Below are 26454 nucleotides of genomic sequence, written 5' to 3'. Positions count from 1 at the left end.
CGGTAAATATATATTCTATTTTTCGACAGTTTGATGACTTGACATTTGGCAAATTGGCAACGATTTCCTGCTAATACTTCAAACAATTTATCTGTTCACTATATAAAGAGTGTGGCTTTAGCTGATTTTGTAGGAGAGAGCAGCAGCAGAGCCATGAAGTTTATAATTCTAGCCAGTTTTGCATGCCTAATATGGGTAAGCCCTTACAAAAATAATAATATTTACTGAATACATATTTATTTTTCCAGTTCACCAGAGGCATTAAAATTGACTGTGAAAATCCGGAGGCCATTAATGAGGAGCATATCCATTACTGCTGCAAGCATCCCGAAGGCCACAATGACATTATCGAGAGCTGTGCCAAGGAAACGGATTTTATGCTGCCCAATCGTAACGAGGAGGCACTGGTGGACATCACCGCAGATCGAGCCATTCGTGGCACCTGCTTTGGCAAGTGTGTCTTTGGAAAACTAAACCTGATGAAGGATAACAACCTGGATATGGTGGCTGTTAAGAAATATTTCAATGACAAATTTGTCGACGATCCGGAATATGCCAAGGAAATGATTAATGCCTTTGATCACTGCCATGGCAAAAGTGAGTAAAGATCATACCCGATTGGATATCTTTCTAACAATTATTTATTTCCTGCAGGTGAGGAGAACACCTCCAAGTTCCTGTCGAAGCCCCTGTTTAAGCAGATGTCCAAGCACTTCTGTGAACCCAAGTCCAGTGTGGTTCTGGCCTGTGTGATTCGTCAGTTTTTCCACAACTGTCCAGCAGACCGTTGGTCCAAGACCAAGGAGTGCGAGGACACTTTGGCCTTTAGCAAGAAGTGTCAGGACTCGCTGGCCACACTTTAGATTTCAATTTAAAAGGATATGCAATAAAAATTATTTCAATATACAATTAAAGATTTTATCGTCTCTTGAAATGTAAAAGGTTAGGGAATTTGGGAAATATATTCTATGCAATCTAAGGTTAAAAATAAAAGTATAATAAAGGATATGATGAAAATGAATATCTTAAAGGCTTTTAAAATGGTTTCAATTAACCCTGAGAAAATATATATTTAAAGCAAGTTGATTTTAACAACAAATTATACAGTTAAATAATAATTCTTCTCAAACTTGTTTTCTTTGCACATACACCATTTTATGTATAATTTATTGAATTATAAACACAATAATTTACAATTTTTACATGATGGTGAGCACATCCTTGCATTTCTTGGAAACGGCCCGTGCTTCCTGGCATTCGGTGGTATTGGACCAACGATTCTTTGGGCAATTATGGAAAAAATTATAAATCACACAGGACATAATGATGCTGGATGTGGGCTTGCAAAATTTGCCCGAACCAAAGGCCTTTACTATTGGCAGCGACAGGAACTGCTCGGCAGCCTTTTCGTCTAAAAAAAGAAACTAAGTTAAGTATTTCTAAATTTATAAAATGAAATTACTCACTTTCCGAATGACATTTCTCGTAAGCATTCAGCATTTCAGTCTCATATTCTGGATCCGTGCTGTGGTATCTCTTGTAGTAAGACCTGACTTTAACCATATCCAAGGTGTTGTTCTCCAACAAATTGTAATGCTCAAAGACACACTTGGCCCAGCAAGTGCCGGTCATGGCTTGGTCCACCGTAACATCCTCTATGGCCTCCTCGTTGGCATTGGGCAGACGGAAATTGGTCTGTTTGGCGCACATTTCGGTAACATCGTTATGGCCATCGGGATGCTTGCAGCAACGGTGGATGTTCTCCTCATGAATACGCTCCGTGTGCCTGCAATTTATCTGGATAGCTAAGGTGCTATACTAAAAGATGAAAATTAAATACTTTAAATAAACTGTTAAAGTTGTGGTATATTACTAGCATTGCCTTAGTTTATAAAATACAAAGTAAATCTCTTAAAATACACACCAATAACTGCGACAGAATCACACAGAGAATCACAAAGCCAGTCCTAATCATGTTGACAGGTTTTTAGCTTTAGAGTGTACCCTCATTTTATATGTCAGCCAAACGGTTCCCCTTTGATGGACACAGTTCCGTCCTAATGGCATTTTGCAATGTTCCGCATTAATTTAATTCGCATCCATTATTGTGACAACAAACCTGGCAACGGCCAGGTAACCCGGCGGCCACTAAAACTCGCGTCATGGTAACGCCGACAATGAAATCGTTATTTATTTCCCGAGGCGCGGCTTTTGTTCGCTTAATTAGTCTGAGATTGGCCTTTGAAACTTGATAAGCTGATTTAAGGGAAAATTCTAAAAAGGGAGAAAAAACAGTAGCAAGATGGGTAAAAAGGGTAAAGGCAAAGGCAACAAGTTGGCCAAAATGTCCGAGGAGGAACGCGCCCGGTATCTGCAAATGAGGGCCGATCAGGAGGAGGAGACGCGGCGCCGTAAGATGCAGCTCATTTCCATGTACATGAAGGTATCGCTTACCGATTTCAATAGAAAATTAAAATCACTTAAGGCATCGTTTCCAATAGAACAAACTGAAAAGGGAGGATGCCTTTGGACGGTTGAACATGGCCAAGATAAACCAGGAATGGCGTAGCATATTGCGCCAGGTTAAAATCCAGGAGCTGCGTAGTGAAATCGTCGATGTGGAGTCCTTCTTCCAGGAAGCCCTAAAACGCAAGGATCAGGTTATACATCGATTGATTGCCCACATTGAATCCACTGAGGATATGTACGCCAATCTCCAGCAATCCCATATGGAAAATATTACTAAAATTGTTGGTGGGTTTATTGATAAGAGAATTATAAAACCAAACACCTTAATAACTGAAGTCTCATCCTGCCCCAAATGAATCCCTAAAAACTAAGACACCCATCGTGAACGCATCGAGTTCTTTCGACGCATCTACGAGGATGATAAGCAGGCGGTGCTAAGCGAGTGGGAACAGGACTCTGCCGGCTTCAAGGACATGCACGCCCAGAAGCAGCAGCAGCTCGAGTGCGTTTTCTACCAGCTGGAGGAGACGACCGACGGCGGGATCCGTGACAACCACGAGCGCTTTCTGGACCGCTGCGAGGACTTAAAGAGTGGGGTAAGTTAGGGCAAGAACCTAGGTGAAGAGCATGTTGCCATGCTCCTGCCAATCCTCGCACTGCGCCTTCGCGTACTCCGACATGCACTTGACCAGCTCCCGGGAGACGGCGCACTTGTTCTGCCTGCTCCGACCGACGTTGTCCAGATACCGGAAGCACTGCTGCACGGTGTCCGTAAAGAAGTTGCGGAGTTCCCGGTCGCGCAGATCTTTGGTCAGCAAGTAGCTCACCTTGCGCCGATCGGGCATCCCATTGCCATCCACCTGGGGAAGGATAGGAAGAAATAGGAAATATTTATAGTCTCAGCCCTGGAGCTACTATAAGTCCAAGGAAGAGTTAGCGATGGGTAAACACCTACCATATTCATTTCCTCGAAAAAGCACTGGGCCACACACTGACCTCCATCGCCTCCAGAGCCTCCTCCAGTGTTGTTCCTGCCTTCCTGTTGCCGGGTCAAGCTACGCTGCCACCGGTTGCCATAGCCACCGCGACCTCCCTGATTTCTATCCCGATCTTGCTCCTGATCCTCATCCTGATTGCGCCCAAAATCATAGCCATAACCGCCTCCTTGCCGGCCTGTCTGTCCGCGTCCTCGATCCTCGTTGTCGTCCTGCCGGCGCATGCAGCTCCGAACGGTTCTCTTCAACTCTGCCTCGCCCAAGCCCTCCTGCGATCGGCACTTGAGGCTGGAAATGCAGTGGGAGCAGATGCTTAGGCAGATGACCACCAAGATTAGCAAACGCATCTCGTTAACTGATTGGGGAATCAGCTGAACCAACTCCATTTATAGTTGCTAAGAGTGACATCCAAAATAACTGCATGACTGACACACAATGCTTCAAAGTCATCCCTCGCTTGGGAATCGCGTGCCATATTAATGTGTCATTGTGACATATTTTCAGTGGTTTGATTAATATTTTACTTAATTCATAATTTAATTTAAACGCACAGATGCAACTGCAGTTGGAACAAATCACCTCCAGGGGAGAGGCCAGGCTGGAGAAGCTGTGGCAGGAGTATCAGTCCGTCCTCGCCGGCTATTGCCAGCACATCGAGGGTTTCTATTCGGAGTATGTGGATCTCAAGCAGCGGGACGAGGAGGCAGCCCTTCAGATCAGCCAGCAAACGCATGAAATCGAGCATTTGGTGGACCAACTGGCCAATCTGCGTCTGGTCTCCGAGGAGTTCTATATTAAGCAACAGGGTCAAGTGGAGCAGCGGCAGTCCATCAAGCAGCAGCTGACCGAACGACTTCGGGAGCTCCGCACCTGCGTGGAGGACGAGGTGGCCCAAAATCATCAGTCGTTCAAGCTGATGTCCGTGGAGAGCTACAATGCCCTGGAGTTTCTCCAGGAGATAGTGGGAAAGGGGGAGATACTGATCCAGCTGTCCAACGTTTGTGCCAAGATGGAAACAGAGCGGGAGCGCATGTTCCAGCTGCCTGAGATATCCCGGGAGATTATAGAGATACGTGAGTTGGAGGATCAACAGGCTGGAGTATCAACCGATCCGGCTACTGATCTCCTTAAGGTAAGGGTCTTCTTGTTATGGTTAAGAATAACTCATTAAGGATTTTCTTCTTACATACCCATTTATAAAATTTATCTTTTTCCAGGACGAGGTGGGTGTGGTGCCTCAAATGGACACCTTTTGGCGGCGGGTAAACAACGTAGCCGTGGATGTAGCCTGCCTGAAACAGCAAAAGCGTCGCCTGGAAGCAGAGAACGCCCAACTGAAGGCTCAACTGCAAGATTATCTGGTCAATCTGAATATAGCCAACGGCTCCAACAGTCACATCCACCAATACCTGGCCCGGCGACCCAAGAGCATGTCTGTGGACCGGGTGTCGCGTCTGCAGCTCCAGCCCAAGCAGGTGAGAAGCGCCCTGCCCACAGGTCGTCGTCCTCAGGCGCCCACACCGCCCACTTTCCATCTCCATTCGGGGCGCAGTCGAGTGCCCGCCTTCGAGGCTAATTTCACAAGTGCGGTACGCTCAAGGAACTTGGTCAGGGGTAGGGTAGAGCTGGCCAGAATCAACAGAAAATGGTGTCTGTAAAGTTTAAGAAAAGCTAAAGTATTAACAGCTTAACTATATAATATTCTTATTTTAAATTCCTAGTTTCAGAAATCAAATATATTACGAACAATTCAAACTTAATAATAGTAATTAATTAATAATGAAGAAATGATACTAAATGTACAGAATTAATTGTTATTTTGAGAAAATAATACAAATAACAAGAATGTTTAAATTTGAATCATAGGTTAAAACGATATACAATGGTGAATCGGTTAAGCAGCGTTGCCAGATCAGTGAATTATAATGTTTTTTGTATATTTTGGTGTTCTTAATCATATCGTTCCGCAGCAGAGTTTCCAGCGTTTTTAGTAGCTGTGTATCTGTAAACTTGTAAAATGTAAAATGTACATTTAAACATCGGTATGTTAAATTTCAGAATCAAATTGTTAAAAAGTAAAATCGTCTACTATATTGTTTCATTTAAGAAGACGTAAGAATTACACATTAACATGAGACAATTGAATTTGAATAATTATTATTATAGACAAAACAATAAAACGAAGAGTGAATTGGCATTTTCTTTCTCCCTTCTCAAGTAAAAAGTAAAGTAATATAGATGTAAAAAAACATCTCCGTAAATATTTTGAAGGTTTTAAGCTAGTTTCAAGCTGTATCAGCTTTTCCATTTTCAAATATGCCAGATCTAGCCTGAAGCAAGCTAAACTGGAAACACCGTCTCCGATTTCCACAATTTTCACATCAATTGCACGGAAATAATTAATTTTCAACTTCTAAATAAAAGTAAGTGCGCTGCAATGAAATAAGTGATCGAAACGCGAACCTAAAGCCCCCTAATAAGCCCCAAGATTGTGGATATTGTGTATGTGAAGTGCAGCTGCTATCGAGATGTAAAATATTACAACGCGGAGGAGTTATAGATACAATGCACTGTTATAGATACAACAACAAGCGGAACGAGGGGGAAAGCCGAGGAACGGCTGGCAGGAGAGAGTGGGAAGGCGCGAGTTCGGGGTGTGGGAGTGCGAGCGAGAGGGTCGGCGGGTTCTTGTTCTTGTAAAATTACCAAAAAGAAAATTCGTTCGGGAAATGTGGAAAATGTGCGCGAGAGCTGCTGCTGCCTCAGAAAACAACCCCGAAAAGGGAGCAATCGACGAGTAAATACCAACAAAACTTACACTGCGCGGCTGATTAATAAGAACTAAAATAAAAAAATAAACCCAATAGACCGATTTAGAAGATGTCCAGAAACGATAGAGTTGAAAATGAAATAAAAAAATAAAAAACGTTATAAAGAAAGTGTGAGAACATCATCGTGAAATCAAACTCCGAATCAGAATTTGGATTGTAAATTTTCGGGGCTCGCCGCCATCGAATGGCAGATAAACACACAAAGAGAGATAAATACAGAAATAAAATTAATGGAAAACCAGCATAGACATATACAGTGAGTGCTCGGTGAAGTGAACCATCTGTTCAAGGAGTGTTTGTGAAACTGAATAAGTGGGTATTTTTAGAGATTACAACTTTACGAGTGTAAGAATTATAATAAAATAGGTGAAATTACGATATTTTTTTGTTGAACATTTTTTTAAAATAATTTTATGATGCAGCTCAAAGATTTTAAGTATAAACAGGATATTAATAACTATAGTAAATCGATTTATGGCTAGCTATATTTACTTTTTTACCATAAAATCTGAGCAATAAGATTTCAAAATAATTAAAAATTAATTTTTTTCCATTGTTTGTTGCATACTTTTGCAAAAAGTTTGAATTGATTTTAAAATACTATACGATTTACTCTTGTTTATGTTATAAGTATTAAAGTATTCACCTCAATTAGACATGAGATACAATCTAATTTCCCTGCTTCGAGTGGGCACTGTACGTGGGTGTGAGTGAGTGACTGAGGAGTGTGTGCGGTGTCCGCGTGTGTTATGTGTGTATGTGCTTATCACATGGAAATGCAGGCGGCGTAAGTGGAGCAGTCGAGAAATAATTTGGAATTTTGGACAGATAAAAAGCACATAACACCACACATAAACCCCTTGAAACCCCAAAAATAATAATAATAAAATAAAAACGAAAGGGCCACGCCTTGCCATTATCCTAACAGCTGCCCACAAACATTTCACTAACTCATACATATATTGCCACCATCAATCGTAGGATCCACAAACGATACAATGATCGCCGCTCCATTGAACCATCTGAATAATCAGCTGTAGAGTCACCGCCAGCACCTTCTCCTATGCATCCCGATCTTCATAGCATCGCCTTCGCCTGGAGCACGACTAGCACAGCTACTACTATTAACCCTTGTCCGAGCAGCCGGGGGAGCAGGATGCTGCTTCTGCCGCTGCTCCTCGGCCTCCTGGTGGCCCTGCCAGCAGTCAGAGGTAAACTACCGAGCTCATCCGGATTTCCCTCTGTCATCGCCATGCCATGTATCCCCTGATACCATTCCTCCTCCTTGCAGGCCAATACCAATCGCCGCGCATCATCGAACATCCCACGGATCTGGTGGTCAAGAAAAATGAGCCAGCCACACTCAATTGCAAAGTAGAGGGCAAGCCGGAGCCCACTATTGAATGGTTTAAGGTACACAGTTATAAATTTATTAAAAATCCATTAAATTTCATTTTTATTACTAATAAATCTTGAGGCTTAAAAGGTATAATTTAAAGATTTCTTTCGGTTCAAGGTTAAATTTAGATAATTTTCCTATAATTCATGGAAAATAGCTTATAGTGTTGTATACTTATCTTCAAGAATCATAAAAGCCAGCAGAAATCCTTTATAAATTAAACTTTGCTATATATAAAATCAAACTCCTCTAATATATTCTATTTACGTTTTAAATACAAAACGTTTTAAATATAAATAAAAGCTTATAGTTTTCCCCCAAGTGTAGTGACAAACCAAAATCTTAAACCTTTAAATCTCAACTCAATTTCTCACTTTCTTTACCCGATTTTTAGGATGGCGAACCCGTCAGCACCAACGAGAAGAAGTCACATCGTGTCCAGTTCAAGGACGGTGCACTCTTCTTCTACCGGACGATGCAGGGCAAGAAGGAACAGGACGGTGGCGAGTACTGGTGCGTGGCCAAGAACCGAGTGGGCCAGGCCGTTAGCCGTCATGCCTCGCTCCAGATAGCTGGTGAGTCCATGTTACTCCACTTCACTTCAGTCCCAGTCCCAGTCCTCAAGTCCGTAGACTGGTCTGCCCACACGCGAGGCTTTGTTACTGACTATTTCGCCTTTTTTTTTTACTTTTTTTGTTGTTTGCACAGTTTTGCGCGACGATTTTCGCGTGGAGCCCAAAGACACGCGAGTGGCCAAAGGCGAGACGGCTCTGCTGGAGTGTGGGCCGCCCAAAGGCATTCCAGAGCCAACGCTCATTTGGATGAAGGTGGGTACCAAAAACTAGTCTCACCCAAAATCAGTCAAAGTTTCGCCAGCTAAACCGCTTTTTTCCCCTCACTAGGATGGCGTTCCCTTGGACGACCTGAAAGCCATGTCGTTTGGCGCCAGCTCGCGCGTGCGAATCGTGGATGGGGGTAACCTGCTGATCAGCAATGTGGAGCCCATTGACGAGGGCAACTACAAGTGCATTGCCCAGAATCTGGTGGGGACACGCGAATCCAGCTATGCCAAGTTAATTGTCCAGGTCAAGCCCTACTTCATGAAGGAGCCCAAGGACCAGGTGATGCTCTACGGCCAGACAGCCACTTTTCACTGTTCCGTGGGCGGGGATCCGCCGCCAAAGGTGCTGTGGAAGAAGGAAGAGGGCAATATTCCAGTGTCCCGTGCTCGAATCCTACACGATGAGAAGAGTTTGGAGCTCTCGAATATCACGCCCAGCGATGAGGGCACCTACGTCTGCGAGGCGCACAATAATGTGGGACAGATTAGCGCCAGAGCTTCGCTCACAGTTCATGGTAAGTCTTGCTTTTTTACTCCTTCAGTTAGACACTTCTAATCAATGGTTTTTAATACCTCAGCTCCTCCCAACTTTACCAAGCGACCTAGCAACAGGAAAGTGGGACTCAATGGCGTTGTCCAGCTCCCCTGCATGGCAGCCGGAAATCCACCGCCTTCGGTTTTCTGGACCAAGGAAGGCGTGTCCACCTTAATGTTTCCTAATAGCTCCCACGGCAGGCAGCATGTGGCAGCAGATGGAACCCTACAGATCACGGATGTACGACAGGAGGACGAGGGCTTTTATGTCTGCTCTGCGTTCAGTGTGGTTGATTCCTCAACGGTACGGGTATTCCTGCAGGTCAGCTCGGTGGACGAGCGACCGCCACCCATTATTCAAATTGGACCCGCCAATCAGACACTGCCCAAGGGATCGGTGGCCACGCTGCCCTGTCGAGCCACTGGGAATCCCAGTCCCCGCATCAAATGGTTCCAGAATGGACTTGCCGTGCAAACAGGGAATCGTCACAGTGTCATCCAAGGCAGTTCATTACGGATTGATGGTAAGATGGTGTACACCTGCATGTTTTTCGTAGATTTCTTATTGATATATTTTTATAGATCTCCAAGTGAGTGATTCTGGTTCCTATACTTGCACTGCTTCCTCAGAACGTGGAGAGACTTCCTGGGTAGCCACTTTAACGGTTGGTTTTGATACAATTTCCTTTGATTTTAAAGATCTTTAACCCCGATTACCTTTTACTTAAGGTGGAAAAATCTGGCTCTAATACTCTGCATCGTGTCGCTGATCCAAGCACGTATCCTGCTCCACCAGGCACACCCAAAGTCCTCAATGTCAGTCGCAGTAGCATCACCCTCCGTTGGGCCAAAAGCCAAGAGAAGCCTGGTGCTGTGGGACCCATTATCGGGTAAGATGACGCGACACACACCCCTGCAATGAGATCACCATTTAAATTTATTTTTATTACTTTAATCTCAGCTACACTGTAGAGTACTTCAGTCCGGATCTGCAAACTGGTTGGATTGTCGCCGCCCATCGTGTGGGCGACACTCAAGTCACTGTAAGTTAAACTACAATTACATGGGGTAGAACTTTGATTAACATGTATTTCGCTTGCTTTTCAGATTTCTGATCTCAGCCCGGGGACTTCGTATGTATTTCTTGTGAGAGCTGAGAATTCACAGGGCGTATCGGTGCCTTCGGGCTTATCGAATGCCATTAAAACAATTGATGAGGACTTTGATGCAGCTTCAGCCAATGATTTGTCAGCCGCACGAACTTTGCTGACTGGAAAGGTGAGTAAACAGTCTAACTTACTTGAAGTTAATTCTTTAAACTACAATTTTCTGTCTGCTTATAGTCCGTGGAGTTGATAGATGCCTCAGCAATAAATGCCAGCGCTGTGCGCCTTGATTGGATGCTGCATGTGAGCGCAGATGAGAAATATGTGGAGGTAAGGCTCTTTAATTTACGGGTTAAAAACTCTAGCTTATCACCTTATCTTTCAGGGCATTCGAATACATTACAAGGATGCCAGTTCCGAATCAGCTCAGTATCACTCGATCACTGTTTTGGATACCTCAGCTGAATCGTTTGTGGTGGGCAACCTGAAAAAGTACACCAAATATGAGTTCTTCCTCACGCCCTTCTTTGAGACCATTGAGGGACAACCCAGCAACTCCAAGGTGGCCCTTACTTATGAAGATGGTGAGTACTATTAAACGGTGGGGGAGTATTTCTTATTATTAAATATTTTATATGCCATTTGCAGTACCCTCTGCCCCGCCGGATAACATACAGATTGGCATGTACAACCAAACAGCCGGCTGGGTACGTTGGACTGCGCCGCCCGCCCAACATCACAATGGCAATCTGTATGGCTACAAGATCGAGGTTAGTGCGGGCAACACCATGAAGGTGCTTGCCAACATGACGCTCAATGCCACGACCACATCGGTGCTCCTCAATAACCTAACCACCGGAGCCGTCTACAGTGTGCGACTGAATTCCTTTACCAAGGCTGGTGATGGACCCTACTCCAAGCCGGTAAGTTAAGCACAGAGTACTTGATAGTTACCTTTTTATTAACATTCTTTAATTATTAGATCTCACTCTATATGGACCCCACACATCATGTGCATCCGCCACGTGCCCACCCGAGTGGCACTCACGACGGCCGTCATGAGGGTCAGGATATGACGTATCATAGCAATGGAAATATACCCACCGGCAGCAGTAATCCCACCACGCACAAGAAAACCACTGATTACCTCTCGGGACCGTGGCTAATGGTGCTGGTGTGCATCTTACTCTTGGTCTTGGTCATTTCGGCGGCCATTTCCATGGTTTACTTCAAGCGGAAGCATCAAATGACCAAGCAACTGGGTCACATGAGTGGTAAGTGTTAAAATTGATTTATATTAACTAGAAAATGTCCTTAACTAACATCTTATGCTTTCAAATTCATATTTCTAGTGGTCAGCGACAACGAGATCACCGCATTGAACCTCAACAGCAAGGAGAGCCTTTGGATTGATCATACTCGTGGCTGGAGAACCGCAGATACGGACAAGGACTCGGGATTGAGCGAATCGAAGCTACTATCCCATGTTAACAGCAGCCAGTCGAACTACAATAACTCGGATGGCGGTACAGACTACGCTGAAGTAGATACCCGCAATCTGACAACCTTCTACAACTGCCGAAAGGTTAGATCGGTGGAATACCCCATTAAAGTTTGTTAGTTAATCTAAATATACTTTCAGAGTCCTGATAATCCCACACCGTATGCCACCACCATGATCATTGGAACCTCTTCGAGTGAAACCTGCACTAAAGCCACTTCCCTGAGTGCCGACAAAGATTCGGGCACTCATTCACCCTACTCGGACGCATTTGCCGGCCAGCCACCAGTGGCTCCTGTTGTGAAATCCAACTATTTACAGTATCCGCCAGAGCCCATTAACTGGTCAGAGTTCCTGCCTCCACCACCAGAACATCCGCCGCCGTCTTCCACCTATGGGTATGCCCAGGGATCACCGGAATCATCGCGGAAGAGCTCCAAGAGCGCAGGCTCTGGCATTTCAACTAACCAAAGGTAAGAGCGGCAGGAATGGGAAATATTTACTCTAAAATATTTCCTAAATTTAAGTTTTTTATTGCTTAAGTAGAAGAATGTGTTCTTATTGTGAAAATCCTTTTTCTCTTCTTGCAGCATCCTGAACGCTTCGATACACAGTAGTTCCTCGGGCGGCTTTTCCGCCTGGGGCGTCTCTCCGCAATATGCCGTCGCCTGTCCCCCGGAGAATGTGTACAGCAATCCATTGTCGGCTGTGGCTGGCGGCACACAGAACCGCTACCAGATTACGCCCACCAGCCAGCATCCACCGCAGCTGCCGGCCTACTTTGCCACCACGGCTCCCGGTGGTGGAATACCTCCGAATCACCTGCCATTTGCCACACAGCGACATGCAACCAGTGAGTATCAGGCGGGATTGAATGCAGCACGATGCGCCCAGAATAGGGCCTGCAACAGCTGCGACGCCTTGGCCACACCCTCGCCCATGCAGCCCCCACCGCCAGTTCCGGTTCCGGAGGGCTGGTATCAACCAGTGCATCCCAACAGTCACCAGATGCATCCCACCAGCTCCAGCCATCAGATCTATCAGTGTTCTTCCGAATGCTCTGATCACTCGAGGACCTCACACGGTCACAAACGGCAACCGCTGGAGGAGCATGGGAGCAGCAGCAAACGAAGTGGACACCATCGTCGTCAGCCGGCGGTGCAGCCGTGCTTGGAGAGCGAAAATGAGAACATGCTGGCGGAGTACGAGCAGCGTCACTACACCAGCGACTGTTGCAATAGTTCCCGCGAAGGCGACACCTGCTCCTGCAGCGAGGGATCCTGCCTGTACGCCGAGGCGGGGGAGCCGACGCCACGTCAAATGACTGCTAAGAACACCTAAGTGGGTGGATTAGTCTTAAAGGTAGCATCTAGTCTAAACTCTTCATTCATATCGAAACTAGAAACCAGTCGCGTAGTCAAAGTTTCTGCAACAACTATTGAGATATGAGATCGAATACGTACGAACAATGCCCTGGGCTCCCATCACAACACATTTCTCCAGGACATCCCACTATTCTAAGTATTATAAACCATTTTGATCAAAGAGGATTGTTTTTTGCAGTTGAAATCATCATCATAATGGAGAAATGTGCTGTATGCGAATCCAGGGTGCTGACCACCAAACACACTTGTCACAATCATGGGGGCATTGTGCAGCTTAAGCAATTACGAATTTTCCATTATCACATCATCATCATCAGTATCATCTACCAGCGTAGAAACTCATATAGAAAGGCACAATGCTCCCCCATCATACCATGTGCACCACAGAAATGTTCCGAAAGCGGAAACCTTTGTACTTAAGAGAGAGACGCGTGAGCTGTACGATATAGATATTGCTTTGGGAGAGAGACAGTAATCACTAGATGACAGCAGGGATCTGGGAATCCCAGCAAAACTTCATTAAAATACGTACTCCAAGGAACTTAAATAGAGAGAAGAAGGATAAACCAGATCAGGCCATAGCAAGTACACGACTTACGTATGTAGTTAGAACCAGCATGTTTTTGGGGCTCTCGAATTGGTCCTAGTCATAGGCTTTTGATAGCGATACAATACCGATAACTGATTACGATATATAGTACTTGTATGCAAAAAAAAAAAATAACAAAACTCTTTCATATCTACGATCACAATCGAGCACTTGTCTCGACGAGACGAGTGAAACGGCAGTTGCAATGTTTAATGGTTAGTGCTTTTCTATAAACAAGGAATAATATACTTCATTGACCCAGTGAATATATATATATAGTATATATATTACAAAAACTAAACTAAACACACACAACAACTACTTACATAGCATTTAGACGATTTGAGACGTGGAGATACCTGCACTTGGGGCCGACATAACCGTTCAAGGCCCTTTGTGGAGATCTCCCTCCATCATGACACACACACAATGTTTTCTACAATCTTGCATTTGAAAAAAGTCTAAAATGTACCTGTGATATAACCCCCATTTATACATTATAGTATTTTAATAATTTTTTATGTATTTATGGTTTCTTGATTTCGAGTAGCGTCGCGTCAAGTCAAGTTTTTCGTTCATTCTGTTTCGAACAACGAGGAATGTTTGTTGTTGGAAAACCGCCACGATAGACAGAGAGAAGCGAATATAGCATAATTTAGAACTTAGGCACGTAACACATTAGAAATGCAAAATGAATATATCATCAAATCGAATTGAATCGAGAGATACTTTGCTGCAAAGCACTTTTCTCCCAAAAGACACCGGATCGTGAGGTGACTCCGGGAAAGGAGGTGCTTTCAGAGTCAACGAATCGTTTAAAATAATACTAAATACACGCATATGCATTACATTACCTATATAGAGATCATATAGCACCTAGAACCGCGCATTTATCAAATCAAATCAAAATATGCTTTAGCATACCACTCACAAACACATCCACTTCCTTGCTAGCCACTTGTATATATATATTATATATATATATAGAGACACATACTCCTAATCCTAGTAACGTCGAATCCAACTTGCTTGAGTTGAACTACCCTTCCGTAGCCATATATATATAGTACTTATATATATAGAGACAAAGCATAGTTGGGTCTGGGTTTTAATAATAATTAGCAACTAGTTTCTAGAGTTGTGTAACGGCGGGAGTATTTTAAAGTCATAGCGTAACGAATTTTAAGAACGAACCGAAAACCGAAAACCTAAAAACCTTAAACCTAAAAAAATCGAAAACGGACATTTAATTTTTAGTGCGTTATGCCATAAACGAACTTTTTCAAAATGCAAAAACATAACTGACATCTTACTTACGATATATAAATACTATATCTAGATATATACATATAGCATTTAAAATTACATAAACAATAAAGGAACATTTTACATATATGTGGATAAATCAAGTGGCTTTATGCCTGTGAATCATTTTCTTTAATTTAAGCGGTTCTCTTGAATATAATGGCTTCCTTTTTCCAGTTGCAGGACCTTTTGAGTTCTTTAAGTTAAAATAAGTCATTCGGGAATATCAAGGATCTTTGTTCGTTGATCTTAAGTATTTGAGTAACCTACTTGCACTTCCTGGTAATACTTCATTTCAAATTACTTTCCTGTTGCGGATATCTACATACTTCGCCAGAAATCGCCTTGAGCTGCAGCGGAACTTTGCACTTGAGACAACCCTTGAGATTGTTCCACGACCTCTCAATCCGGTTTCAGCTTACATCCAGAGCGCTCTGCTGATCATGTGAGTGGGGTGTGGAAGTGGAAGTGGCGGTCGTTCCGAGAGCTGGACAAGTGTTAATTCCCAACGGGACACTCGGGATTCTATAACGTTCTTTTCTTTCCTGAAAAAATATGTTCAGCTGAATGTAGAGGACACGCCCAAGGAACGATATCTCGAATCTATTCTTCTTTCTAAGTATTGGGGATTTTAAAAGATTGTGTGAAGATTGGTTGTTGGATTATAGGTATTTGAGTTGGAAGTGCAAGATCTAAGGAGAGAGTATATGTGATATATGAGATCACGTTTCAATATTGTACAAATTACCTTATTTCAATATCAATACTAAGTATATGGTTCTCTAATTTTAGATCCTTAAATCCCTCTACAAATATAAGTTTTCTTACTTTTACACCATTCCTTATTCCTTATTTATTTGAATTGAAACATTATCATTTTCTCACGTTTGTAAATATATTATTATTATTACTATTGCCTCATTTTCCTCTTTTAGTTTTATGCCCATTACACAAACCTCATGCATTTTGGTGGGTGATCAGATTGCCATCAGAGGCAAATTATATGATGTTCTGTAACAAATCTGTCACAGCTTGACGCCATCCTGATGCCGGTGTCCAGAATACCACCACCTTCCGCTCCTCTAGTCTCCGCTGGTTGGACTCACACCCTTTCGGTTGAGCTGGGTGAAATGCGGGCAGACCACAAATTGGTCCAGAGATGACGATAGCATCAATTGAACAACTTGATGGCGGCGCCGTTTGTATTGTTTCTGTCCCTCCCGCAGCACTTTGGTTGCCTCAATGTGGATCTGGATCTGATGGATGGATAGCAAGCTGAAATAGTGACAAGCAATGCCTGGACAGAGATCTTAATCCTTCATCATTTAGGGACAGTTAGAACTTGTTAGTTAACCCTTTTAACTCTTCCCAAGTTACATCCTTCTCTAAATTCTAATCTTACAAGTCGTAAGATACATTCTTAACTTAACTATGCGTGCTACAAAATCACATAGCCAACGATTTAACATCCCAATCATCCTAATTTAATGCAACATCATTTGGCTTAACTCGGATGACAGCAGTAAAAGCCACCTCCTTTGATCTTTCCTTTGGCTTGGCAATAAAGTTCTCAAGCTCCGCTTAATCGATAAGGCTCTCAGGGGCAATGAAGTTAGCAGAGACATCAATTGGCAGATGTGCCCATTTGCAGATATGAATATGCAGATGCGGCCGCATCCGTGTATCTTGTATCTGGTATCTGGCAGATAAGACAAGTAGCTGAGCGTGGGCATTGGTTCCCTCGAACCCTCATTGCCTCCGCTGCCCACGATGATTGCATTTGGCCCGCTTGCATTGCGTCTGCGCGTGTTGCACCTTTTCCGCTGGCTTATTTCTACCTTTTGCGAGTATCTCCTACCTGCGGCAGCTTTAATGATCGTGATCATAGTACGCAATGCGCAAAAAAAAAAAAAAACAGAAAAGAAAAGTGGAATGGCAAGAGGGGGGAAGATGACGAGGGAGAGGCAGCCGAAAACCAATCGATTATTATATGCGCCGCACTATATTTCAGAGATGCAGACGGGCGACGCATGGGTATCCGTGTATCTGAGTATCCGAGTATCCGAGGCAGCGGCAACAGCAGAGTTCCAGCGAAGAGATTATTTTTATTTTCGTTGGCCGCCTTGACACGTCCGAAAGACTGATAGAGGGAGAGATTGGCCCTTTTTGGCCAAACCAGTTTGACAGGTAGAAGAAGCATATGAGAGGATAGGATGACGATGACGATGAGGATGAGGATGAGGAAAGAGGACGGGGAGAAGGGACAGTACGGGATGGAAACGGAGGAGGGTTGGAGGGACGCACGCCTTGCCTTTCTGCCCGCCAGGATAATGACTGTACGACTGCGAGGGTCCTCCGCAGGAGACCTAAGAAATCAACAAAGGTTCGTTTCCCTGGCACTGGGAAAATCATTCTAAGACAGAGTTCTTCTTTTTAAGTAATTTTAAAATAGGGTTTACTTCTTGAAATTAAAGAAAATTGAATCATTTTCTACGTTAAGATATTTAATGGTATTTTGAAAAAGGATTTCTATAAACTCTTTTATATATTTGTGCATCGTTTTAGTTGAAAACATCTCAGGATGGTTTATTTTGTAGAATATATTAGGATTGTGCGATTTTTTAACCTTTAGACATTACTATTACCAGGTAAACTTTTATGATAAAAAGTAATTTTTAAGAGGCAATTTTTTTACAAATAGAATCGCATGTTTAAATAACGAGCTGAAGGTTGTAAAACTCAAAAGCACATAACATTTTAAAATATAATATAATAATAATATATTAAAGTAATAAATTCATTGATATGTAATTTATAGGTGTCAAAGGGTGTTAATCTAAATAATATATTATTATTTTTATTAGAAGCTTTTAAAGCTATGAAGTAATTAATTAAAAGTAATTTATTAATTTCTTGATCAGAATAAAAAACTGAGTTGATAAAGCCATGTCGCGGAGATTAACAAAAAATTTTATTGTTTTGTTAAAATTTTCAAAATTTTTAAAAATTTATTTTTTTTAAATTTTAAATTGAGTTTGCAGATTTGTTAACCTAAAAAATCCCAAATGCCAAATTCAGGAAAGCTGTCCGATTTAAAATTAATGCTTTATTGGCTTAGTTATACATTTTTCCAAGTTTGATTTTTCCAAAAAATGCTCATATAAAAATATCGATGAATATTAAATAAAAAATTCAAATATTCTAAGCTGAATTATGTTTAATTACCGATACGATCCTAAAATTCAATTGCAAACTGCAAGGGTACATTAACTTCAGATTCGCGAAGTTAGTTTTCTTTCTGGTTTTTATTTAAATATTTAAATAAAAAAAGTATTTATTTATTAAAGATTTATCTTCCCAACGCTGTAAATACAAATATACTTAATTATTTTATTTATGTACCCTGATTTATTAAGACGGTTACAATGATTTATTTAAACGTTCATTTTTATAATATTAAATTTGTATTTTTCGCTTATTTTCTGTTGAGTTAAAAATAAGACAAGATGGATAGATCGAATTTGCAGTTGACTGCTTCATTGAGTTGCAAACTTTTTAATAAAAACTATTCATGCTTGGTATAAAAACTTCCTTAAATATGATGCAAAATTGAGCTGCTTTTACAGAAAGAGTATTCAATTTTTCCTCCAGCCACTTTTGTGTTTTGTGAATAATTTTCCAGGATGCTGTTGAGTGTGTATAAATGTTTGAGGGTGCGGGTGTGAGCATTTCGGGGTCAGGTAGCGACACAGATTTTCCCAGCTAGCAGGCCCTTTCCCCGACTTTGAATCCCGATCCTGGTCCCTCTTTTCTTTTCCTTTCCTTTCCTTTATTCTATTTTATTTGATATTTTTTTAGAAGGCAACCAAAGACGGCGGCGTTTTTCCTTTTTTTCTGAGTTAGGGGGCGACTCTGCTGCAACTGTGTGAGAGTGAGAGGCGAGAGATTCGCTTTCCTAGTATCAATAACAATGCAAGCACCGCTATTGTTGTTGCCATCCGTTGTTGCACTCGGATTTGTGCATCCCATGCCGTGTTTCTTTGCGTGTGCGTGTGTGTGTGTGTGTGCGGCAACATACTTTTTTCTCTTTTTTGGAGTTATCGTTAATATTTTCCTGGAAACCGGGATTGTGTTGTTGTTGCTGCGTTCGCAGGTAGCGAGCACCGATCGCACTCACATGCACACACACAGGCTCAGACAGAACGCACACCGATGCGAAAGATAGAGAGGGAAGACAGGTACCTGCTCGACTTCGGAATGCAGCAGCAGCAACACAAGCAACAACAAATGCGTCGGAGTTTGGCATTGAGCAAAAGAATAACCTGAAACCACGGAGCGGAGCTGGGGTCCAAAACCAAAGCACAGAAAGATAAATCCAAGCCAGGTCTAGCACTCAGCATTAGTCGCTGGCTCTCTCTCGATGCTTATTCTCTTTGACAGTCTAACAGTCTGTGTGGCATTCTCTCGCTCTCTTTGCCAGTGATGGTCAGAAGTATCTGGAAGATGCCATCATGCAACTAAGGCAATATTTTATTTATTATTTATTTACTGCATTTTGTTGAACTAAATCAAAATAAATATATTTTCAATATAACAAACATTGGTTTTTATATTTACCTTAACCTGATTCCATATATCTAAAAAAGTTTAAAGAGCAAGTTTTAAGATATTGTATCTTTTGCTTGAATTACATTTTATATTTCATAGATATATCTTTTGATTTTTCTTTCGGTTCACACAAATTTTCCATATTTCCATTTTGGGTTTTCCACCCCCGCCTAAAAATCTAGCCATAAACAAGCCAATCCTGGCTAGAAATCGCCGTTAAGTCAGAGCCTCCCAAAGAGAGAGAGAGAGAGCGAGAGAACAGTTGCCAGAGAAAGTTATTGCTACCTGCTCTGCAACACGGACAACCTTACCGCTGAATAAACGCCGTCCCGCTCGCTCTCCCGCTCTCTCAGAGAGCACGTCGTCAGTGCTGAGCCAAACCGTTTCTCACAGGCTATAAGCGACGTTACTGGCCGTTGCGAGCTAAGTATCTTTTCATCCATCGGTTCGCGCGCATCGCTTCGCATCGTCTCTGCCGCTAGAAGAGACTTGGACTCACTAACTAAAGATAACTCACAGGCCAAACCGAAGTTAGTGCAGCGCGAGTGAATCACAGTGAACCAACCAACTACTAACTAGTCTTTGACCACGCGTAAACACAGTAAAATGCAGCTTATATAGATAATAGCAAAGGAATAACTAAGCAAAGCAGCCAAGCGAACAGAGAAGTGCTAGAAATCAGAGGAGGACATGGCCACCAATACGGAATTGTTGCCCTTCCATCACCAGACAACGCTAGCCGTGCTAAACAACCTAAACAACAACCATTGCGGCGGCTCCAACAGCAATGGAGTCAACGGAGGAGGAGGTGGAGCGGCCACCTCGGCGGGAGGCGGCGGCGCCTCTGTGGGAGGAGCAGGAGCGCCCAGCTGGGCGTCCATCGATGAACTCTACCAACAGACTGAACTGCCGGTATTGACGCGAGCGGGTGCAACCGGTACCACGCATCACCACCTGCTGCGCTTCACGCCCTACGCCCTGCATCACCGCCCGCCGCCGCACCATCATCATCAGCTCCAAACCCTTCCGCCGGCCTTGTACCTCCAGCACGCAGCTGCAGCAGCGGCGGCGGCAGCAGCAGCGGCCGCCCACGCGCAGCACCATCATCACCATCACCACCACCTACCGCACAGACCCGCCTCGCCGGAGAGTCCACCTCCGGCGGAGGGCACACACATCAGTAACCTCTTCCCCGAGCTGCTCGAGCAGATCTTTGAGCACCTGCCCGTGAGGGATTTGGGTCGTGCCGCCCAGGTTTGCACCGCCTGGCGGGATGCTGCGTACGCCAAGAGCGTGTGGAAGGGTGTGGAGGCCAAGCTGCATCTGAAGCGTTCCAGTCCGAGTCTATTCAACTGTTTGGTGAAGCGGGGCATCAAGAAGGTGCAGATCCTATCGCTGCGCCGCTCCCTCAAGGATCTGGTGCTGGGCGTGCCCGCTCTGACCTCCCTCAACCTCAGTGGATGCTTCAATGTAGCGGATATGAACCTGGGCCATGCCTTCAGCGTAGATCTGCCCAACCTAAAGACCCTGGATCTCTCCCTGTGCAAACAGATCACGGACACCAGTCTGGGCCGGATTGCACAGCATTTAAGGAACCTGGAAACGCTAGAGCTGGGCGGTTGTTGCAACATCACCAACACTGGCCTGCTGCTCATCGCGTGGGGCCTGAAGAAGCTGAAGCACCTGAACCTGCGATCCTGCTGGCACATCAGTGACCAGGGCATTGGCCACCTGGCGGGCTTCTCCCGGGAAACGGCAGAGGGCAACCTGCAACTGGAATACCTTGGACTGCAGGACTGCCAAAGGCTGAGCGACGAGGCGCTGGGACACATCGCCCAGGGTCTGACCTCGCTGAAGTCCATCAACCTGAGCTTCTGCGTCTCGGTGACGGACAGCGGGCTGAAGCATCTGGCCAGGATGCCCAAGCTGGAGCAGCTCAACCTGCGCTCCTGCGACAACATCTCCGATATTGGAATGGCTTACCTCACGGAGGGCGGCAGCGGGATCAACTCCCTGGACGTTAGCTTCTGCGACAAGATCAGCGATCAGGCGCTCACCCACATCGCCCAGGGACTCTATCGGCTGAGATCCCTCTCCCTGAATCAGTGCCAGATCACCGATCAGGGCATGCTGAAGATCGCGAAGGCGCTGCACGAGCTGGAGAACCTCAATATTGGCCAGTGCAGTCGGATCACGGACAAGGGACTGCAGACGCTCGCCGAGGACCTCACGAACCTCAAGACCATCGATCTCTACGGCTGCACGCAGCTCAGCTCCAAGGGCATCGACATCATCATGAAGCTGCCCAAGCTGCAGAAGCTCAATCTGGGCCTCTGGCTGGTGAGATGATGTGTCCACCACGACTGCAACGCCTGTGCCGAGGAGGAGGCGGCTGCCGCGCGCAGCACTAATAATTCCCAACCTTAGATTCCGAGAGCGGCTCGGTACGGAAGGGGAACGGGTTGGGGCGAAGTCGGGCTGAGCAGACAAGATACACTGAAAAAACTCATAGCTTTCGTTTGCCATACCACACGCTGTACTACATTTTTTCGTACGAACAGAGTAGAAACAGGCGGAGAAGCTGAAAACAACGCGGCAACAACAAAAAGCAAACAATGAAACACACACACACTCACAAGGTGGAGGAGAGGTGGGGGACAGCGACAGAAAGATAGAGAGCGAGAGGGGGATAGACACAGACGGCGTCAGACGGAGAGTGATGTCATTTTGGCTTGTTAAAAGTAATTTCATTTGAAACTGAGCTGAATATAGGGAAATACCTAAAGAAGAGCTAAGCTAGAAATCCTTATAGTTTATTTGTTATCTAAACATTTTCTAAAATTGAAGTTTGGGGTTTTCATTAGATTTTTGATGCCAAATTTTTTTAAGACATAAAAGCTTAATGAATCGTCTAAATGAAATGAAGGAGTTTCTGAAAAAGCATCTAAAAGGTATAAATATCTTATAGATATTGTTTGTTTAGTAGCCAAGTCCTCTACATGTATCTTTTTTCTCGCTGAAAGCCAGACAACACTGTTCGTGGAGCTTGCTGTACTGCTGTGTTGTTGTGTTTGCTGCAGGTTCCTAAAGGGGGGATAAGCGTAGGCCAGAGCGAGAGGGGCGACAGCCGCTGGCGTCGGCTTACACGCACGCAGCAGCGATAAAAAATAACGAAAAACGAGAGAGAGAAAAAGAAACAGCAAACGGCAAACAGCAGCAACAACAACTGCAGCGATGGCCGACAGCAACAAAGTGCATGGCGATGGAGACGAGCGATAAGCAGCAGGAGGGAGCGAGAGGGAGCTAGGACTGCGAGTAGTAGAGTGGGCAGCGCATTTATATACATACACATATGAGCGTGTGTGCATGTGTGTGTGTGTGCAATGCAGGCCGCAGTTAAGCAGATGCAAATAAATTTAAATAGTTTATTTTAATTCACGCTTCAGCTACAAAAGCCAGCGTCCTCCATTGCCACAGCAACAACAACAAAAAACAGCAACAGCAGCAGCAGCAGAAACAATAAAACAAAGACCAGGCGACGAAGGCAGAATATGGGGAGTGGTGGTAGTGGGGAATTAAAGCTCTTTTGGAGACTTGACTCTCCGCTCTTTGTGTTGCTCCTCTCCGTCGCACTTTTCTTGCTCCCTTTTTTTCGTTTGTTTGCATCTTTTTGTTATTGTCTTCCTCGACGTCTTCTCCGCGTCTCTCGTTCGTTGCGAATTTGCTTAGTACAGCGTCGTTAGTTATGCCGTTTAATTTAGTTGATTAAAACGTAAACAAAAAGTAATGGAATTTAAGCAAAAACAATGTTAATAGTAGATGCGTAAATGTAATTCTTAGTTCTTAAACATTTGTCAAGCCACAATTAGTCAAATAACAAAAAACGAGGGGAGATAACAAACCACATTAACACAAGTTATAAAAAAAAAACAAAACAAAAAACATACAAAACAACCTTGTTTAATAGCAAAACTCACCTAAACATAAACACAAACCACACACACACATACAAACGTTAAAGAAAATTCTGTACATTTTTTATTGTTTAATTTATAAGTAAGCGAAAAAAGCAAAACAAAAAAGCAAGTGGAAAAAAAGGCGAGAAGATAACGATTGAAAAGAATATGCGAATTAATTCTTTTTTCTATTGTGATATAAAATGTATTGTATAAAAAGAGGAAACATAAGCAAACAAAAAATTAACGCTAAAACAACAATTACGTAATTTTATTTAAGCAGCGACGAGACGGGACGAGAAAAAATAAACATAAAACAAAAAACACTCGAAGGAAAGAAAAAGCGAAAAAAGTATAAATTAAATTAATTAAATTAAAAATTAAATAAATATGTACAATGTTATGTTAAGTCCGGTTTCCACCACCTCTCTGTTTTTTTAAATTAGTTAAATGGTCACACGATTCGATGAACTTTTGTTAAAAACTGCAATATACTGAATGCCTTAATTCTTTTGCAAAACTATCTAATATTATTATTAACTATGTTGATTCTGCGAGAACCTTTTTTGAGTTTCGATTTGCAAGTTTTCCCCTAGAACTAAGTTTATTTTTCGGTCGTTTGATATTTCTGTTTTAGGAGGCGAAATCCCCCTCCCAACCACTAAAAATTCGAAAGATGATGGCGACGTGAAAGCAAAAGAAAATAAATTAAATATGTATAAAAATCTAAAAAAAAGCCTTTACTTTTATTGATTGAATAAAGGGAGAGTCTTATGCTGTGTTTATCTTGCCAAAGAATTGGGTAAATATTCAATGCATACAGAGAAAAAAAGTGACTCAAGAAAATAAGATAGTGTTGAACCAATTAAAAACTAGAACAGGTTTTTAGGTGTGATTACAAACTTAAATCTTCAGAAATAAGGAGTTGGGAATTATAAAGATTTCTTGAATAAGGATACTATCTTATTTCTAAACCTAAATAAGGATACAATATTTTCTGCAAATGGTTCAAATGTATTTTATTCAGACATTCATAGAGAAAGTAGAGGACTTATGGAATTAAAAATGTTTAGAATCAATTTAAAATAAGGTCTTATAAATGTTTTAGGTCTGTCTAAAAACATACTTGAGAATTAAGCACTTAAGTTTCCAAAAATAACGATTTGGGAATTATAAAAACAACGAACATTCATTGAATACCCCGTAAATTTTATTTTCTTATTCCTCTTATTTCAAAACTCAAATTTAGAATCCATAATTTTTTTGTCAGTGTTTTAAATGTATTTTATTCAGACATGCATGGAATGTGCGAAAGTGTGGGTGCTTCTGCATTTTGTAATGAACAAAGGGCCCCTTGCACTAATGCAATTGCAATGAAATGTGCAGCCAGCCAGAGATGCAGATGCCGATGCCGATATATGTTTATATATATATATATATCTATATATACATATATTTGTACATATATGTATATAGCAAAGCAGATATGTGCGTATATGGCATATGCGGTTATGCAACGCACACACGCACAGCTATGCATGTACTGCAATTATTTATATTGCCTGCATTATGTATAAGCATCGATGCATTTACAAACACATGCAGGCGACGGCCATGTACTGCACCAGCCTCATATCCCAGTGTACACATAACGGTTTTACTTGCTTGCTAACTGCTTAAATTTGCATTAAATGTGCGTATGCGTCAAGTGCGTGTATGTGTCTGATTATGTACACAAAAGCCCAGCAATGCGTCTGTGTGTGTGCTTGTATGGAAAACCACCCAATTGGAAATTTTGCATTTATTCAATGGTCAGAACCCCAAAAAATTAAAGCTTTAAACAGGACGAAAAGGACACAGTCCCAGATTTATGCATTAATGCTGAAATCCGATTGGAGAAACCTCCAGCCGAGATTAATGTCCTTTTGGGGAAAACCCCTAAAGTCCTAGGCTAATTTCCAATTTTTCATGGCAATCAAAGACCAAGAGAGAGATCTTGAGATGCTAATATTTTAGATTTTATGTATAATATTGAACAAATTATTTTTTAGTTGGTTTTATGGAATTAAGGAAAGTCAAGGGGTATCTTTTAAATATGAGACTTCAATCTATTTAATCTACTATCCTAATTTTAAGCCCAGAACTATACTTATTCTTCGACTTATAATAGATTGTATCTATTAGATTTAGATTTTTTTCTTATGTTCATCTTAGACTTCTAGTTACAAACAAATAATTTGTATTGAGTCTATCTTTCAATACTTATTTCTATACAACAAATATAAATCATATACCCTTTTAGTTTGCAATTAAATTAAGGAATTGAATAGGAAATTGATCATCACTAAGCTTAATATATACGCATTTTTTTAATCAACATTTTTGGATATTTTTTTTATGAAAATCAAAGCTTTAAAATTTCATAACTCAGCTAAAAAATCATTTTAGTTTGGAAAGCTTTCCTATGTTAGTTTTCATAAAGTTAACAAAACTGCAAACTCTATTTAAATTAGAAATTAGTTTTCATAAAGTTAAAACTGCAAACTCTATTTGAAATTAAAAAAAATTAAAATTTGTTGAAAATTTTTGACATTTTTAACGATGTAACCTCTTATAACAATTTCAAAATTAAAGAAAAAAAATAAAATTTTATTCGGACATAGCTAGATCGACTCGGTTTTTATGCTGATCAAGGAAATATATGATTTATAGGATCGGAAATGACTCCTTCACCTCGTTCTTCTAACAGAAGTTATAATGCCCTTAAAGGCTATATTAACTTAGGATTTCTAATATATTTATTATTGTTATTTACATTGAAAACCTTTAGTTGTGCTTCCCTCAAGTAAGTTACTATGCAACTCATTTAAAAAAAAAAACTTTTCCTAAACCATTAAATATATTAAATAGATTTCGATCTGGAAATAGCCTTATT

General features: G+C 42.3%; 6 protein-coding genes across 7 annotated transcripts; 4 read left to right on the top strand and 2 right to left on the bottom strand.

Moving 5' to 3' along the window:
• The first annotated feature begins 129 nt into the window (after nt 1–129).
• On the top strand, nt 130–1021 carry Obp58c (Odorant-binding protein 58c). Its single transcript, XM_086829023.1, has 2 exons — nt 130–597; nt 655–1021. The coding sequence occupies exons 1-2, from the start codon at nt 378–380 to the stop codon at nt 861–863; spliced, it is 429 nt and encodes a 142-aa protein (XP_086685149.1). The 5' UTR covers nt 130–377; the 3' UTR covers nt 864–1021.
• A 109-nt stretch (nt 1022–1130) lies between these two features.
• Nucleotides 1131–2024, bottom strand: Obp58b (Odorant-binding protein 58b). The gene is made up of 3 exons (XM_020946560.2): nt 1925–2024; nt 1467–1818; nt 1131–1411 (listed from the first exon to the last, which is right to left on the bottom strand). Exons 1-3 carry the CDS (start codon nt 1973–1975, stop codon nt 1200–1202), a joined length of 615 nt encoding a protein of 204 aa, XP_020802219.2. The 5' UTR covers nt 1976–2024; the 3' UTR covers nt 1131–1199.
• A 145-nt stretch (nt 2025–2169) lies between these two features.
• LOC110177270 (dynein regulatory complex subunit 2) lies at nt 2170–5271 on the top strand. The gene is made up of 5 exons (XM_020943926.2): nt 2170–2443; nt 2502–2754; nt 2842–3065; nt 4018–4596; nt 4682–5271. Exons 1-5 carry the CDS (start codon nt 2303–2305, stop codon nt 5120–5122), a joined length of 1638 nt encoding a protein of 545 aa, XP_020799585.2. The 5' UTR covers nt 2170–2302; the 3' UTR covers nt 5123–5271.
• On the bottom strand, nt 2744–3819 carry Obp59a (Odorant-binding protein 59a). Its single transcript, XM_020943933.2, has 2 exons — nt 3425–3819; nt 2744–3329 (listed from the first exon to the last, which is right to left on the bottom strand). Exons 1-2 carry the CDS (start codon nt 3809–3811, stop codon nt 3084–3086), a joined length of 633 nt encoding a protein of 210 aa, XP_020799592.2. The 5' UTR covers nt 3812–3819; the 3' UTR covers nt 2744–3083.
• Nucleotides 5272–5764: 493 nt separating the features above from the next.
• Nucleotides 5765–15055, top strand: robo1 (roundabout guidance receptor 1). 2 transcript variants are annotated; one of them, XM_020944367.2, is made up of 18 exons: nt 5765–5887; nt 7277–7506; nt 7587–7708; nt 8089–8269; nt 8403–8521; nt 8597–9050; nt 9114–9593; nt 9652–9734; nt 9799–9959; nt 10031–10112; nt 10177–10347; nt 10413–10505; nt 10561–10759; nt 10824–11098; nt 11158–11449; nt 11528–11760; nt 11818–12149; nt 12267–15055. In XM_020944367.2, exons 2-18 carry the CDS (start codon nt 7359–7361, stop codon nt 13015–13017), a joined length of 4176 nt encoding a protein of 1391 aa, XP_020800026.2. In that variant the 5' UTR covers nt 5765–5887; nt 7277–7358; the 3' UTR covers nt 13018–15055. The 2 variants fall into 2 exon arrangements, with proteins under 2 accessions (XP_020800026.2, XP_086685123.1); XM_086828997.1 differs by lacking the exon at nt 7277–7506 and having other exon boundaries at nt 5772–5887.
• A 4936-nt stretch (nt 15056–19991) lies between these two features.
• On the top strand, nt 19992–24255 carry Ppa (F-box and leucine rich repeat protein partner of paired). Its single transcript, XM_020962318.2, has one exon. It carries the CDS (start codon nt 20254–20256, stop codon nt 21910–21912), a length of 1659 nt encoding a protein of 552 aa, XP_020817977.1. The 5' UTR covers nt 19992–20253; the 3' UTR covers nt 21913–24255.
• Nucleotides 24256–26454: the final 2199 nt, after the last annotated feature.

This window comes from Drosophila serrata, unplaced genomic scaffold, assembly GCF_035046125.1.
Source record: "Drosophila serrata isolate PLE 108 unplaced genomic scaffold, ASM3504612v1 contig_184, whole genome shotgun sequence".
Classification (NCBI taxonomy): domain Eukaryota; kingdom Metazoa; phylum Arthropoda; class Insecta; order Diptera; family Drosophilidae; genus Drosophila; species Drosophila serrata.
The sequence above is the reverse complement of the archived record's forward strand: the minus strand, read 5'-3'. Positions and strand labels throughout refer to the sequence as shown.